The sequence below is a fragment of the Larimichthys crocea genome, chromosome XXIV (genome assembly GCF_000972845.2).
Source record: "Larimichthys crocea isolate SSNF chromosome XXIV, L_crocea_2.0, whole genome shotgun sequence".
Taxonomy (NCBI): Eukaryota; Metazoa; Chordata; class Actinopteri; family Sciaenidae; genus Larimichthys; species Larimichthys crocea.
In genome coordinates, this window is record NC_040034.1 from 8,420,839 (window position 1) to 8,435,502 (window position 14,664).

The window sequence follows — 14,664 nt, forward strand, 5'->3', positions numbered from 1 at the left end:
TTGCCTGTCTATCGCCGTGTCTCTCTTTCTCTCTCTCTCTCCTCCTTTAAATCTCTGCTTCTGTTTCGCACACACACACACACACAGGAGCGGTAAGTGACCCAGTCATAAGAGTGAGCGCCAGGCAAGGTGCAAATTACCATGCACACCACTGAGATAAGAACTAAACCCATTTTCAAAGCTCAGAATAAATGCCAGATTCTTTTTGATGCAAGACGTCTGTGACTTTTTCCCCCGCTTATATGCAAAGATTAAGGGAGGGAATAAAAGAGAAACGTAAAGTCAAAACCATGAACAATTTAGCTATCTCCAACTCACATGAAAAATAAGGTTTCTCATCCCCCTCTTCCTATCTACACGCTCTTATCAACCAAAATCACTTATCAGTGTTTGACTCCAGGGGATGTTTTATCATTCTGGCTTTAAGATAGCATGCTGATATTGCAGACCATTTGGATGACAGGACTAATATTACACGTCCTGTGTAATTGGTGGAGGTGCAAATGACAAGCCATTATGCAAAAACATTACAATCTGTATTTTCTGATGGTCACTGATAGAAATTATGAAAATCAAATGGTTAATATCAGACTCTCCAGAGCACAATGGATATGCAGAATCCAAATTGAAATAAAAGTTCAAGAAATCTAAATTTCTGCTCAGTCTTTAATGAATGATCTCGTCTTAAATGTTTTAATTAACTGATTCAACATAGATTAGGACAGTAAGTAATAAACTGCATCCTTGCATTGATTCCAATGTTTCTACAAAAGACTTGATTTGTCTGAGACTCAACTGAGGCTCAACAATAATTATAATTCTAGAAATAACATACTGTAGCATACTGTGTAGATGCTGGCTGAAGGGCAGAGAAGCAGGATCCTGTAGATGTGTTGCAATGGTTGTTAAGGCAACTGTATCTGTCTTCCTCCTTTGATGTGGAGGCTCATGTCGCCTGCTGCACTCCCAAATGCTGTTATCTTGGGCTGAAGGACTGATTGCAAATATATTTGTGGGTATATGTGTTTTCTGCAAGTGTGTGACATGTCTCTTGAGTTGCCACAGAGACAGTCTAATTAAACTTGTCCAGGCACATCACCAGATGCAGTTTAGTTAGTATTTTTTGATCGATTTATTGGACATGACACACTAATACACACATAGAGTTTGGACTTAATTTACTCTCCTCTATACCAACATGTCGACAAACTGCAGCCAGTAGGTCATAGTGCAGCTGTTTGAGCATTCATGCACGCAGCGTGGGGACAACTTTTACAAAGACGTGAGTGGGTGAGCAGTAAGCGGACAAATTGAATGAGGGCCAAGGTCAGGGCTCAGATTTAGCCGGGCCCCTTTCAGCCAACAGCTGTTAAAATCAAAACGGACCAGTTGTGGTTTATTTTCACACTGAGCAGGATGTGAGAAGCCGGAGGTAGCTGGTTTGTGTGTGTTCCATTGATCAGGGATGTTAATCTTCAGGGGATATGTATAAAGGTCCTCCCAAGGACAGGACAATGAAAAGGCTCTATTGATTACTAGAACGTTGATCAATTGGTCCCAAGACAGATAACAAGATGTACAAGTCTTGCGTAACAAAAGGCGTCTTGTTAGCCATGGAGTGCATTTTTGTCATATTTCGACACCCTAAAGTGAAGCCTACACATGAACTCTACAATCAGCCTGACTCATAGGCTGGTCTTGGAAAATAGGCCGCCTCTGTCACACGCAAACTCCGTTCATGAAGTGGGAAATTCAGCCCAACAGATCACTAGTTCATACCAGATCAGTTGACCCATACACGCCATTGCTAAACCGTAGGATTACACTGGTCCTTGTAAAAATCTACATGACAAATGGAGCTACTGTGCTCGGTCACAGGAATGTTGTTTTCACACTGGATCCGCGACACCGAGGGCTGTGCTGAGGGTCTTGTGCAACATTGAGGACTTCACTTTTTTCACACTTCCTAAATAGGGTTACTGTAAGATTTGTAATCCTTATACACAGTTAACCCTTTCAGTATACTACACTTTGTTACAAACTAGGTCTCTGGGGGGGGGAGAAAGCAATATAAAACCTGTTGAAACGACTGAAGGCACAAACAACAGAGCCGAGCTACAGAGGAGCCTCCACTTCCACTCCATTTCATATCATTTATTTATTTATTTAATGGGACCATTACATTACATTACATCACATTACATTTAGCAGACGCTTTTATCCAAAGCGACTTACAGAGGAGGACATAAGCTGAGAAAGGTGTAAAGGAGCACAGAGTAGTTGTTAGTTTTGTTTGACCATGTACAGTATTAAACATAAATGATTACATTTGATGTACTGCATCAGTTTTCATCTGCAAAACACATTACAGCACAATAACAAACAGTACAAAGCAAAAAAAAAAACACATAATACACTCCACAGGTACGGACTTTATTTCTTATGAGACCAGTGATGACAGTTGCTTGTACTTTAATGAGCCTGTAGGAGTCTGTAAACGTTTAATTGCTATAATGTTGCTTATTTTGTGAGTTAAGGGAGAAGGAACTAAACGTGTGTTAGTCTGTGTGTGTGTGTTGACAACATTTTTAGAGGCAGTATGTGCATTCCTGCGCACTTGCACGCCATTGGCTGGAACACCGGTCCGTCACTCCAGCCCCGCCCTCTTGGCTCGGTTTGTGAGCGCTGATTGGCTCTCCCATTAGTCCCCCCTGAAAGCCCCGCTGGCCAATCGCCGTTGAAGGAGGCGCGCAAGCCTTTCCGGTGGAACAGTCTCTCGCGCCTACAGTGGTGGAATCGAACGTCCCCGAGCGCACACGGCGTAGAGGAGAGTACGGCGCACGAGCCTCTGGAAGGAAGATAACGGTTTCTTTTTGTTGCCCCCCGCTCCACTCAAACGGCAAGAACAAACCAAACCTGCATTTTTTTGGGGGGGTTTTTACAGAGTCTTCTCAACACCAGGAGGAGGGAAGCGAGGGATTTGGAGCCGCAAGTTTTTTTTCTTTTTTTTTTCTGTTTTTTTTTCTTCTTCTTCTCCCTTTCTCCCCCCTAAAAAAAAAAAAAGAAAAGCGGATTCTGTGTCTTTGTCGCGGGTGGTTTGTTCTCCGCTTCCTCGCCGCAAAGATGATGGTCGGAGAGGTCGAAGTGAAGGAGCGACCGAGGCCGAGTCCCGACTATTTGATGCAATTATTGAACGAGAAGAAGCTCATGACCAGTTTGCCAAATCTCTGCGGCATCTTCACACACCTGGAGAGGCTTCTCGATGAAGGTAAGCGGCAGTCTGGAGAGGTAGAGGGGGAGGGAGTGCGGTGCGGTGCGTGACCACGGCGCAGTCCGGTGTCGGCGCCCCTGCTGCATAATGCTCGTACCAAGCGGATACCCCGATATTGTAACACACAACTTCCCTCCCTCAAGCAACACCCGACTAATTTAAAAATAAATTGTGAGTTTTGTTTACCCTTTAAACAGCAGCGGGGATGTGGGTGTTGCTAACACTAGAGTTTGTTGCCGCACTCCTGACTTTGTGGCGACAAAACTTTCCCTGGCTCACTTCAGGGAAGAAAGAAAAAACTGTCAGCCACTGTCAGTGTGTTAACAAAAACCGAGCTCTCATTAGAGAAGTTTTATTAAGACTTTAAGGTGTATCAAATCCGAAAACAGATGAATGTGGACCGGACCACATGTTCCGCGGTGATTTAGCTCGTGTTAGCCACATTTCGAGCTAACTCCTCAGGAATCAAAGCGTCAACTTAAACTACGTCTTTAAACAAACACAGCGGCTCAGACACGCTACAAAAAAGAAAGAAAGAAAGTGACAAAAAAGTTTAATTTGTGCTCTTAAAAGAAAAATAAAGAGTAGGGGGGGTGTTGTTAGTTGTTGCCCAGCGGCCGAGCTTAAAAGCACGGAGGAATGTGTCTGCTTGTTGCCCAAACAATGGCCAGTGAGTTGCTGCTGGGAGGAGAAGGAGGAGGAGGAGGAGGCATGGAGATTATACCAGCCAACTTTTTCATTAAAAAAAAGGGGGCACCATTGTTTGTCTCCGTTCACTCACTACAATATTTGTCCTCAAGCGAGGGGTATTCATGTCTCGGTTATATTTCCTCCCCTTTGCTGCAGTCGTCGTGTTTTTTTTTTTCCTTACCCCAAAAAAAAAAAGAAAATGCGTCGGCTCTTATCGGCGGCGCCGTCCAGACATCCCGTGTCTGCCTTGTGCGTGTCTTATCCACGCAGATTTTTTTGTTTTTGTTTTTTACGGACACCGATAAACAAAATATTCACAACCTTTATGTTGATAGTATCAATAACACGAGCTGATCTTAAGCGGAAGGTTGGACCTATGGGTTTATGTAACTGAGCTGGGGACACTAGAGAGCGCCACAGCCCCCTCATAGCAGACTTGTGTCCCCGTGTTTGTGTGTGTGTAGTGTCGGGCTGGACATGACACGTAGAGGAATTAAAATATATATAATAGCTGGTTTATGTCACGAGTGTTTTAGACAACACAGGACGAGAGCAGCAGTCGTGCATACCTCCCCAGTTTCGGTTGCATGTCTGGATGAGTAGTCTCTGTAGGTATGTAGTTGCTAAACCGGTCTGCAAGGATTTTCTTGCTCCCTTGATGGGTGATAAACAAGACGCTTAACATACAAAAGTGGACTGTTTCCTCCTTAACAATGCAACAGTATGTACGTGGATGAATAAATAAAAGTAGAGTCCATGAATGCAATAAGACACAATATGAATGCATACAGAAATATTCAAAGAAATTAGCTCTTAAGTTTCAGACTGAGGCCCAGTGCATATTTTCCATCGGTTATCCCCACAGAAAGAGAGTTAACTCACTTCCCACACCCACATAAATGTCTTCCAAATGAGCCATTATGGAGGTTTGTTTGAAATCCAGAAAGGTCAGTTGTTTTTCTGGACTAAATTAGGACCGATGGGTGTGTTTGGATGTTTTCATTGAGGGGCGAGTCAGGAAGCAGACCTGTTTTTCTTTTCTTTTTATCCCTGTTCCCCCTTTTGCCGTTTCCCGGCCCCCACAGCCAGTCACCCTAACAATCGTCTGAACGGTATAGAAAGGGGAGCGTGCACACAGTCTGTGTACTCTCCCAACAACTCAGCCGCCGCTGGTACGGTGAGATAACTAACTGAAGGCATGAAATAGTTTTTCAAGCATCTGTGTGGTCGACAGTTTAACCTAATGTAGAACACACTGTTCCATTTATTGGCTTTTACTTTGGAGAGCGGGCTGCTAACCAGAATTTCCAGATGTTAAAAAGTATTTTGGTTTGTTATATATTTTTTTTAAATTACTGTTAACCTTAAGGAAAATCACCAAACTTGCCAAAAGCACAGCTGAGGTATTGAGTTATTTTCAGTTTTCCTGCAGGTGAATTGTCTCATTGTGTACGAGTCACCCCTCTTTTAGTTTTTGTCTGCGTTTCCTGCTCATATAAGCCCCCAATGCTGCGCGCTAAACTGTTGGACTAAGGAGCAGGAGAGACGTTATAAGCAGTAAGATCTGCGTTGTCACATTGTAAGTGCAGCAAACATTAATTTTGACCTGAGGGACTTTATGTTGGACGGATTAATGTTTACCTTCATTTCCCTTAAAATAGGGCACAGAGCTGATGTCAGAAATAAAATTGTGGAACTGGATTTGCTCATCACTCATAACGAAATATTTTCCGACATGTCGTTTGTTGCACCATGTAGTTTTGTGGTTTTGGAGGAACTGGTTTGTTACTGGTTCAGAAATCAATCCTGTAATACCGGACTAGTCTGTCTCTTCTATGCAGCGAAAACGTTTCCTCCCCTGGTGTGTAAGAAGTCACGGCTGGGACACTCACGACCTCCTCCCCCCAGCTTCAGTCTCATTTCTCTAAAGACTCACAAGTCTGAGGTTTACAAGGGTTTCCACAGCACCAGCCCAAACTTTACCCCGCTGCCAGAAATTATGTGTGTGTGTGATGAAAGCCACCCCAGTGCAGAGCAGAGCAGAGCAGGCCTGTCTGACTGTCTGGTTCCTGTTAGGGGCTGTTTGCTTTACTTTCCCCTTTGGACGGGGCTGAAGCTCAGATGTGATATTCAAGGCCAGCCCTCCTCCCACTCCCTGTCCTGTACTCGTGTATGAACTGAACCCACCCAGTTTAAAATCAAATACACATTGAGTCTGTGCGATTTGTTATTTATCTTAAAAAAGACAGACGGAAACAATTACCGCGTTTTAAAATAATAACCCCTTTTGTTGGCCACGTAGTCTTAAAGTTGTGTGTTACTGTAAACGTGTTGGAAAAGGTGGCGTGTGCTGTCAGATTGAAGCTCACAAAAGTTTTTTAATTTGAGGTTGATGATGCTTGTGGGTAATAAGAATTTTTATGATGATGATGAATGAAGCATGTTTTTTCCCGTCGTCTTTGCCAGCAGTGCAGATAAACATCACACTCGACTGCAACTTCCAGTCAGACAGCATAGACTCCAGTGGGGAATCTTTAACTTGTGGTACTGTGGTGCGAAGGTTTGTTGAATGTTTGATCTGAAAAGTTATTTTGTTAGGTGTGTGTGCAGTCTTGTCCTCTGTCTGCTGTGGTTATAGCAGACTACTCAGTCTGTTCTGTCTCATTAAGGCCGCAAGAAGAGTGCAGGTGCGACATACATACAACATAACCAGCCTGTCTAGAGTTATGAAAAATGAAAATAAAGCATGAAAAAGAGAAAGTCAAGGCTGTCCCGAGCTGTCAATAAGGCGTCTATATTGTGTGTATTGTTGATAGAATTACAATGACAGCGCTTCTCTTCGGAGAAAGCACCGTTTCATCGGCTTAAATGTGATTGAATATCTCAAATCCCTTCCTTTTGTTAGACTTTAGCGCACCTAATAATAAGAGCAAAAAGATCTAACCAGTTACAGCCGACCGCTTTAAACTCTTCCCCAAATTGTCCACCTCAAGAGTCTAACCCTTCGACAGCTGCACACGTCTCCCTCACCCACCCGATGTGTTGTGCGTGTCTACACAGCTGTTTTCACCGGGGCAGAAAGCTGACACCGCCCCGCGAGTGTGACGACTGGTCCCCCCCCCCGCCCTTCTTCGGCGGCGTGGACGTCCCAGTTACGCTCCCAATATGCGCGTCGTCCCTCAAGGTCACTCTGTCCTGAGTGACAGGCCCCTTTCAGAAATCCCCTTGCGTTGCAGTTGTTCATCTCCCCGAGGTGACACCTGCTATGGAGTTTTTTTATTTCTCTTTACGATCTGCCAGCCAACAAGCTGCTTCAAATTGCTATATTTTCTCTTGGCAGGAGGAGACAGCCCATATAACATCTAGAGATGTAGCCCAGTAGTGAACTGCAGACGCTGTTGTAAGGTAGCGGAGCACAGGATATAAAGAGAAGATTTTTATTTTTTTTGTTGTCATGGAGTGTGCCACGTGTTTCTATGGGGGACATAATAGTCTGATTGATTGAATATATTTACTCCAAGCTCCCCTCACCTTTCCTTCCAGGCTCCGGTTGGAGCTTTCGTTGTACAATAGATTAAATGGTCCGTTGTTCCATTGCTCGCTGTGTGGCGGAGCCATGCGGTGTATTGTGCCACTTGTTCCTGGCTACAGCGTCCCCCCCTTTTTGCATATACAGTTTTTGTGTCTGCCTGTTTGTCTCTGTGTGTCGTGATTTCACAGGACCTTCCCGGGAGAGCTGTCAGCATTCGGAGGACAAACTGTGGTGCCTGTGTAGGGAACTGGTCCTTGGGGAGCAGCTGTTTGGAGAACAGATTTTGATAAATGGGAGAATGCGTTTGGTTTTCTACCTGACATCCCATATTTCTGTCAATCTGTCTGTATCGGTCTTTCCTTTTCTTTTTTCTTTTTCTCATTGTCTGTCTGCGTCTGGCTCCTGCAAGCGCTGTGCTCTCGCTGTAGGTTGACCCATAGCGTTCCTCAGCACTGGGTTAGACCTACACTAACCTCTGACATGCAATCAATTTAGGAGCTAACAAGATTGAGTACCGCTCGCAAAGTAAGATACAGCTCGGAGCTGTGAGAACACACAGAGACTGACAGGAAAGAGAGAATCGGGGGTGTTAGGAGAGGACTGTTGTCGCAAGCAGAAACCTGTTATATCCCCCACCCTTTTCTCTTCTCCCCACATTCTCTCCCGAAGCACCACTTATAAGCTGGAATTTAATTAACCACAAGCCATTCTGCGAGCTGGTTTACTGAGCCGTCTCCACCAGTGAGAAAGCAGAATTGGAGGCTTGGTGCTGTCTTTCCCTGTCTGCCTCTCTCTTGCCCTCATGCGGTCCCTCTTCCTCAGTCTCTTCTTTCTCATAAATTAGCCGGTGGCATATGTTTTGACAGGGTGAGGCGCGGGGGTTGTGGCACGACCCCGGCACTGACGTGCGTCCTTCCAGCTCCGGTTCTACGACGCACCTCGCCTCCCCTGGCCCGACTCCAGCCTGAGCAATGCCACCCCCCAGCGGGTGCTGTATGATAAAGTCATCCAACGACAGCTCCGGGCTCTTATCTCAGGCCTCAATCCCGTGAGTGCTGGGGCCTCCTTATCACTGCTGCCTCCGCCCGGCCTCCTGTCTCCGTGCCCTACTCTGACTGCCTGGCCGGCTATCTGGTTTGCTTGTCGCCAAAACTGTCTTCCCTTCTATTACTGCTGGCTGTTAGACAACACATTGCCGGTGCGAGTTTATCTCTCCCCTTTTGTTGTTCTTCAGGCCCTAAAGCAGAGCAATCACGTCAAAATGAGCAGTGAATAAGGTGAACTGATGCGCAGTGAATTTTTACTGAGGGAGTTTCTTCGTTGTGGAATTTCTCTCAAAGCGAGAGAGTCATGGTTTGTTTCTGTGTGCATACTAGACGGTGACAAGCGGTGTTAAAGAGGAAGCTGAATTAGGCTATGTCGAAATAATTATATCACAACAGCTCCCTGACAAAAACCCGCTCGTTTAATTGGGTTGTTTTTCTCTTTTTTTTTCTTTTTTTTTCCGAACACCAGCTCCCATTGCCCTTGACCCAAGATAAATTGTAGCATTTTTTTTTTTTGGGTTTCAAGAAAGAACGTCTGACGGGAAGTAACGCCCGTTTCAGACAGGAAAGGACTATGGGGAAGGCGAGTCAGTGGTTTGTTTTTCCTTCAGACAGACGGGGAGAAGGAGGGAGGGGGGGCAGCTGTTTTCTTGCTGTGGTGACAAGAGAAGCCTGCTCTTCTTTTGCCCTCTCCCACAGAGGTGGGTCTGTCTCTCAGCTTTTTTTTTTTTTTTTTGACCAATTTAGACTACATCATGAATCATCGCTGCTCTCCCTCCCTCACACATTTTTATGGATACATGCAATATTTCTCGGTATATCCGCTCAGTTAGTGTATGTATGCGTGTAATGGCCCCACCCTGTTACATTCTTTGGGTGTTTCAAATAGCTCTCCCACCCCCCTCTTGCTCTCTCTCTCCCTCACAGTAGTCCCCCTTATTGCCTCGCCTTTTCTCTTTCCGTCTCCTCAAGTTTCTCAACTGTCACAGCAGATGTAGCCTCTTAACTGTTCAGGATCATACCAGCAACATTTGTCACCGTTTCCTGTCCTCTTCCCCGTTATTTTTTTTTTTAAATCATAGAACGGAGGAGGAGGAGGAAAAAAACAAAAAAAAACAAGCTGAATACCCACTCTGTTCCTCTCTTACTCGCCCACCCCTCTGCATTCATTTTCTCTCTCCTTTCAGAGGAGGAATGGCAACCGAGCGTTGGCAGCCAGCTCAGGAATTTTACCGGGAGCACAGTCAGAGCACTTAACCTCCAGCCTGGTGTTTGTTTTCCCCACACACACTCTCTCATAGTGTGTTTTTAGCTCTGCTTAATATGAACGCCGTCCACAGCGAGGCATAGGAACGTCTACTTTGCTTCGTATTTCCATATGAAAGCATAATTTGTCTATAATTTGGTAATTTCTGCTTCACAGCTGGCACTAGCAAGCTCCGTTCCACTTAGTAATAAGTAACTTATTAATCCAGTAATGTTTCCTTAACCATTTAATTTTTATGACAGCCCTATATCTTATTCCCCTGCCTGGTTCACTAGCCCTATCCTCCTTGAAAACACCCCAGTAGATCAGCCAGCCCGTGGTTTGCAGCCTTTGCCTTGGTTTCACTAGTTGCAGGCTGGCCGATAAATCAAAGATGAATAATTTACCTGTCCCTCAGCAGCCCGTGTTGTTTCTGTGAGGCTTGGCAAGAGCAGGCGGCGCTGCCATAACCTTCCCTAAGGGCCACAGAGAGTGAGGTGGCAGAGGCAGCGAGATTCCTCCCGTAGCCATCAAATATGAAGCGTCGGGAACTCCACCCTCTATCAGCTGCTTCTCTGAATGTCTCCAGCTTCAACACATTTTCAGGCCCCACCTGTCAAAATCCATATTGTACTATTCACAGCGCTCCTGTTCCTTACTGCTCTCTGCACGAGTGTCATTTTTCAGCCGAGCCATTAACAGCTAAAAAGTTAATATTTTTGTTAAATTAGCATATATTTCGCACCGCAGGTTTCTGCACCACTTGCTTAAATCTAAATTTAAGACGCTCTTTTAGCTGTAGCTTTTATACACTGTTACAAAACTTGTTGAAGAAATGGTTTGGAAAGAGCTACTCTTCATGTTTTCTTTGTAGTTTACCCAGGGCAGCTGTTGTTCGTCCAGCTTTATATCTCAAATGCAGATGTCTTGTAAATATGTTTACCACACTGTTTTTGGGTGGTGTTTTTAGATTTCGCTGATCTTCCTTGGGGTGAAATTGACACATTGTGTGAAAGTCTCTCCAGCATATGTTGGACTGACACCTTGGGATAGCTTTTCAGCGCCGAGGAGAACGAACCGGTGCCAAAATAAGTATTAACATTTTTCAAAACAACTGTAAATATCTTTTGGCTGTTATTTGATATCAAGGTAGTAGCAGTAAAGATGATAATAACCCACACAGAGCTGTAGTATTTTAGTCTTTATAGGAACTCTGACCTAAATCTGTTTGTTTCACCTTTTCAAGAAAGAAGAGAAAAAGTTTGATTATAAATATCGACAAATTTGTTCTGATCAGTTCAAAAACAGCCTAGACAAAGTCACTTGAACTGGCATGTTAAAGAAGCAACGTTTCGATTGTGTCATTACCCAACTATTTGGTAAGTCTATTTTAAAAACGGTGGCCGAGACCTGATCAGATGTTGCGTGTAAAGCGGAAGCATGACAGGGTAATCATGCTGCAAGGCTTTCTGTAACACCAATTATCTCTGTGTTAGTTTCCAAGTTTGAGACGTTTTTTCCTTCATGGTTTTTGTACTACATGTGCCAGCCTTGCCTGTTCTCGGTCGCCCATGTCACGCTGTACAGGCTTGTGATTGGATACCATTGTTTAGTCCAATCAGAGAAGACTTTGCATGTACTGCTGCATGCGTTACAAGCCTACATACTTCTCACACACTGACATGTCACTTACAGGTTTTTAAGCTCACCGCCCCCCCCCCCTCTCTCTTCATACTCAGCATAGTTTCAGCTGCTTGAGCAGAGTCCTCTCTTGTCTCAGAGACACACTCGCACATCATGAATGTCTGGCCCTAACTAGAATTACATGTGTTGCACAGAAGTGTTTTACAGTGGCTGTCTGCCCCGCAGTCTCGTGTCGTAATGTAAAACATGATTTGCTTAGCATAATTTATGCCCATGTGCAGCACGTCCCACCCAAAGTATCGGCACATGAATGAAGTTGTACGACCGGGAGTGCTACAGTTTTGTCTGCTCTGTTTGTTCAGAGTTCGTCGCTGTTTGTCTGTTTGTGGCGAGGCTTAAATCTGTCTGTCCTTATCAGTTCAGTGGCTCGGAGGAGATTACCGAGTGGAAACAATGGGTGGTTTTGTATGATTAGGCTTTAATTGCTGAAACAAAGAGGCTCTTTAGCACCGTGTGTAACATAGGAAAGAGTGGCATAAAAGCCCACAGATAGCTTGGCAGGGGGGGAAAAAAAAAGTGCCGCGCGTATGAAAGGGTTAGTGAGCATGAGCCTCGTCCCCGCTCACTTGATTGATTGTGTTCGCTGAAAGGAAAAAGGCGAGCGAGGGGAGGATAGCGAACGTGATAAAGAACAGTGGGGGGGGAGACAGAGGATTCCTATGTGCTGTGAATGAGGTCATCCGGTTGGTTATGAGGAAGGTCACTGACCCCTCCCTCAGCTCCACACTCCACCCCTCTGTCTCTCCCTTCCTCCCCCTTAGCTAATGATACACAATGGCTTTTTGTGCTTTTAATGGGACAGACGCACACACTGGGTCATTCCTACCAGTTCACATAGCAGTAGTCACACAAGTGCTGTCTGTAAATCAAGCCTGATACATTGCACTTTTTTATTTTTTCTCTCCTCCTTCTTCTTTGTATTGCATTTGTCACTTGGTTTATTGTCTTAGCTGAACGTACAGTGCTGAATGTACTGTTCTCAAAGCTGCTGAGTGATGTGGTTTATGCAACCCAAGACCCTCCCATCTATACTATGGCGCTCGCAGTCGAGTGGTGATAGTGGAGACGGTTTAAAAAAAGATCCTGAAATCTTGTTTGTAGAAAAAAGCTATTTCCCGTATCAAACTTTCAGCAGCCAATATGGCTTTGTATCACAAAATGAACAGGAGAGTGTTAACATGTTTTCTTGTGGGGTATATTGCGTGTGGATCAGTGACCGTATCCTTTTTTGGATTTTGCGACCAAAGAAAAGAAAAAACAATTCCAGGCCGTTTCCTTCCCATTCATGCCCTATATTACTGTACAGAGAATGAAACAATGTACACATGATTATATTGAGTGTATGATGAATGAACAACATGTGTCGAAGCGGTGCTGCAATCAATCAAAATCTTGCTAACCTATAAAAAATAATCTCTACACTGGAGGCATCTAGAGTTGGATTGCAAGAACACCTCCACGAAGCACATATTTCATTTTTTGTTTGTTTGTTGTTTTCTAATTTGGTCTAGCAAGAGAGGACGACGTACACAAAAAAAGGCCACAGGCCAGAATCGAACCTGAGTCTCTTATAAATTCAACCTTTTAGGGTCGATTCAGACCAAATCGAGCACGGTAGTCGGTTGAGGCTATGGCACACTGCGATGGACGGTCAAACTGCGCCACAGTCACAGCCTCCTGGTTTGGTTTATTTCACGTGTCCTGCTTCTACATGTGTGTGCACTGCTCGCCATCTACGCTACGATGAAACCAAGAAGCTTCCGCTGGTTTTGTCTTGTTTGTTTTAAGTGAGAGAGAGGCCGAGGGACAGCTGTGGTCAAGTGGCATAGATAATGAATGAGAGGGAGATGGTTACGAGAAAGGCCGGTGAATCAGAGAAATGAAAAAAGTTATTTCTGGTTATTTCATCACAAATGAACACAGCGACAGCACCCACCCATGCAGCTCTGTGTCTAATCACCACGGTGCCGGATTTGGATGTGAATACAGCGTCTGCCAGGTGAGATACTAGGACACGCTGTCAGCTGTGTGTTTGTCCTGTAACTCCAAAATATAAGGCCTTCGCCATACAGCTGCATTATTGCACACTTGGTTGTTGCCTGACTCAAGAAATCTGGATCAGTGATTAATACACTGCTGCTATCTTACATATGGTTACATAGCTCATTTACAAGTAGTAAATAGTCACCGTAAAGTGACATTGCAGGTGTGCAGACACATTTCTGCTGCCATACATGACAGGTCACATAACTCCTAATTGAGGTATATAAAAAAAAAAAAATCGCACAACCAGCTGGCTCAGTTAACCTGTTTAGTCGTCACCACTCCATCATACTTTAGCCTTAACTTCCGCCATCTCGACCCTCTGTGATTACGCAGGAATGTTGGCCGTAAAAGACTTACAAGGTGTTTTGTTGATTGTTGTCTCGACTCAGATTACATCTGCCCCTGTCTGGTGTTTGTGTTTCCTTGCCGGACGTGCCAGGACATGTGGAGCAACAACAGCGGAGCACAGTGATTTTTATTTTCGAGATGTGACGATTTGACTCAATTTGGATTTGTGTTCACCTGCGTCATGTGGGTGAATTAAATAATTATTGGTAAACGTTGGTGGTTCTCCAGGGAGGTTTAAATTCAGCCGGGGGTGGACGGTGTGTGGACACAGCGGGGCGGACAGGTGTGGGCATGAGCAAGGTGACAAGTTGCCAGCTGTTGTTGACACCTTGAGGTGAAGAATAGTCTGGCAGGAGATGGACTTGTCTCCCTCTGTCCCCTCTAATCCTTCTCTCCTCTTTCCCCGTCCCACTCTGCTTTCTTGGGGAGTATTTGTCTGACACGAGTTTAGGGTGTTTGTGATGGGAGCTCTTCCTGCGACCTTATTTTTATTGAGCGTCTGACACTTTCGATGAACCAGACCTTGGTTATATCTCCGCTCCTCCTCCCTCATCACCATGTGTATAATTCTGCTCTCCCCATCTGCACCCTGGATGCACACGAGCTTAGAGTTTGCCTTCTCCCTCTTACGTCTTCCACTCAGTCTTAAAAAACGTACGTGCCCCCCTCATCTGTTGATTTTTTTTTTTATTGCCTTCTATCGTTGTCATTGTTTCCAAAGAAGAAAATCAGTATCCGCTCTCCCAAGAGGGAATGACTCATTTTTCCTGGCTTTGCCTTT

At 44.8% G+C, this 14,664-nt stretch overlaps 1 protein-coding gene across 6 annotated transcripts in view; it reads left to right on the forward strand.

Annotated features, from left to right (window-relative positions):
- The first annotated feature begins 2,725 nt into the window (after positions 1–2,725).
- Positions 2,726–14,664, forward strand: part of qkia (QKI, KH domain containing, RNA binding a) — a 75,727-nt gene continuing 63,788 nt past the window's right edge. Inside the window, exon 1 of one of the 6 annotated variants that reach the window (XM_010757013.3) lies at positions 2,726–3,268. In XM_010757013.3, coding sequence (XP_010755315.1) covers positions 3,124–3,268 — 145 coding nt within the window. In that variant the 5' untranslated portion in view covers positions 2,726–3,123. The remainder of the gene's footprint in view (positions 3,269–14,664) is intronic. The other 5 variants (XM_010757011.3, XM_010757015.3, XM_010757014.3 and 2 more) reach the window with 5 other exon arrangements.